Raw genomic sequence first — 2,449 nt, 5'->3', positions numbered from 1 at the left:
TTGGTTTGTTTAGGTTCCCGTAACTTAGCGGTCCGGCAAAAAGAAACCGAGAAGAATAAGTACCTGGGTTTTAAAAATGTACTGGGGTTGATTCATTTGACTAAAATTGCTCAAGGTGGTGCCCCAGCACGGCCGCAATCTAATGTTTGAAACAAGAAAAGGTAAAAGTATCCTAGTTTATCGCTTGAGTCATTCATCACTGATTCAAGATGAAATGGCACGCTGCGAACCGGTATCAAGCTTATTACGAATTAATCTGTCATAACATGGCTCAGCAACCAGTCAAAGATTCTGCTAGTTATATTTTTCGCTGTTATACTTTTATTATTAACTAATCAAAGGCGGCGAGCTGGCAGGATCGTGAGCACGGCGGGTGAAGTGCTTAGCGGCATTTCGTTCGTCTTTACGTTCTGAGTTCAAATTCCGCCAAGGTCAACTTTACCTTTCATCCTTTCGGGGTCGATAAAATAAGTACCAGTTGAGCTTTGAGATCGATGTAATCGACTTAGTTTTTCGCCTAAATTGCTGGCCTTGCGCAAAAATTTAAAACCGTTATTGACTAATCATTTGATTATGTTTTCTCAAGTATTTTTCCAAACATGAACAATATCATTATGTCTGTTTAAAAACGGTTTGGAGGTGCTATTTGGGTAAGTTAGGAGGATAAGTTGGTATCCCATGTGCTCTACTATACCATCCTGATAATTCACTTTAAATGGTATTTTTGCTCTTATAACCAAATACCCTCAATATATGAGGATTGATGTACAAGGATTTCTTTTATTGACCACAAGGACACAGAAAAGAACTAAAAAGAAAATAACGAGGTGGGTGAGGGAGAACTGGAGTGAAAAAGAAAAGATTTTACTCTAAATTTTAGTCTAAATATTTTCTAAACATAAATCTAAACTACTGTGTGTGTGTGTGTGTGTGTGTGTGTGTGTGTGTGTGTGTGTGTGTGTGTGTGTGTTTGTGTGTGTGTGTAAAAGTTGTTTGGCGGTGTTATTTGGGTTAGGGGGACAACTTGGGGTCTCGGAACGAAACCTATTTTCCCCATATGTTCTATTATTTATTTGTCTCTGATTCATTTAACAGTTTCTTTTAAACCAAACACCCATGATAAACGAAGATAGATAGGTTTTCTTTTATTAGCCACAAGGGTTCAGAATATTAGGGACGGCTGACGTACGAAATAGACAAAAAGAACAAAACAAAACAAAAAACAAGATAATTCAGAATAAAACGGTGACGTGGGTGAGAGAATTGCAGAGAGTGAAAAAATGGAAAATGAGGATTCTCAGTAACACTTATGTAGCAACAATAAATAACAAAATAGTAAAAGTGATAACTTTTTGACAAGTTGCTTGCTTGGATGGGTCTGCTTAACTGCTGCAAAGCTATTGTTTGGGTTCGTCTTCCATTTTCTTTTTTATCTTCTTTGAATCTGTTGGCAGACGACAGCAACAAAAAGTAAACAAATAGAAATAAACATGTATAAATATATAAAAGAAAATGAAGAAAATAAATACATCTATGCATGCAGACAGCGCACAGCACACAGCATAGGGGAAAATCTAAGAGGCAAGGTATAGTGTTATATACTACTCTACTTTAACATTATACGTTATAGATACGTTACATGTACATATATTCTTTTAGTTTGCAGCAGCCGCTGTGTGTGTGTGTGTGTGTGTGTGTGTGTGTGTGTGTGTGTGTGTGTGTGTGTGTCTGGATGGATGGATGGATGGATGGAAGAGTGTCGAGGTCCCAAAGTAAGTTGTGAAATATTTTCTGCTTCAAAAATTTTCACACGAATACACTCACAAACACACATTATGTACATGTGTATATGTATGAATATGCATATGCATGCGCATGTTTAGGTGTGTTTATGTATGTATGTATGTATGTATGTATGTATGTATGTATGTATGTATGTATGCATCTATCTATCTATCTATCTATCTATCTATCTATCTATCTATCTATCTATCTATCTATCTATCAATCAATCTATCTATCTATCTATCTATCTATCTATCTATCTATCTATCTATCTATCAATCTATCTATCTATCTATCTATCTATCTATCTATCTATCTATCTATCTATCTATCTATCTATCTATCTACACACACGCACACGTATGTCTGTCTGTCTGTCTGTCTGTCTGTCTGTCTGTATGTATGTATGTACGTACGTACGTACGTACGTATGTATGTATGTCTGTATGTATGTATGTATGTATGTAAGCATGTATGTATGTATGTATGTATGTATTCTTTCTGTTCAACCTTTGTTATATGTATGTATTTATGTATGTATGTATGTATGTATGTATGTATGTATGTATGCATGTACATAAATAAGAAAAAGTGATGACAAAGGAATAAACAGTTATCTTATGAACTTCATTAGCTCTCCACTGTTTCTGCCATAAGATGCAGT

At 35.5% G+C, this 2,449-nt stretch overlaps 1 protein-coding gene across 8 annotated transcripts in view; it reads left to right on the top strand.

The window, feature by feature from the left end:
• Positions 1-1,452: 1,452 nt before the first annotated feature.
• Positions 1,453-2,449, top strand: part of LOC106875430 (alkaline phosphatase) — a 204,497-nt gene continuing 203,500 nt past the window's right edge. For 4 of the 8 annotated variants that reach the window (XR_016238239.1, XM_089341196.1, XM_089341190.1 and 1 more), the window contains exon 1: positions 1,470-1,586. Coding sequence is in view for 1 of the 8 variants with exons in the window: in XM_089341195.1 (XP_089197321.1) it covers positions 1,538-1,586 (49 nt within the window). In the remaining 7 variants the exon portion in view is untranslated. Of the gene's footprint in view, positions 1,587-1,717; positions 1,773-2,449 lie in introns of those variants that run through there. The other 4 variants (XM_089341195.1, XM_089341191.1, XM_089341192.1 and 1 more) reach the window with 4 other exon arrangements.

The sequence above is a fragment of the Octopus bimaculoides genome, chromosome 24 (genome assembly GCF_046866305.1).
Source record: "Octopus bimaculoides isolate indiv1 chromosome 24, ASM4686630v1, whole genome shotgun sequence".
Classification (NCBI taxonomy): Eukaryota; Metazoa; Mollusca; class Cephalopoda; order Octopoda; family Octopodidae; genus Octopus; species Octopus bimaculoides.
This window is presented reverse-complemented; position numbering and strand designations above follow the sequence as displayed.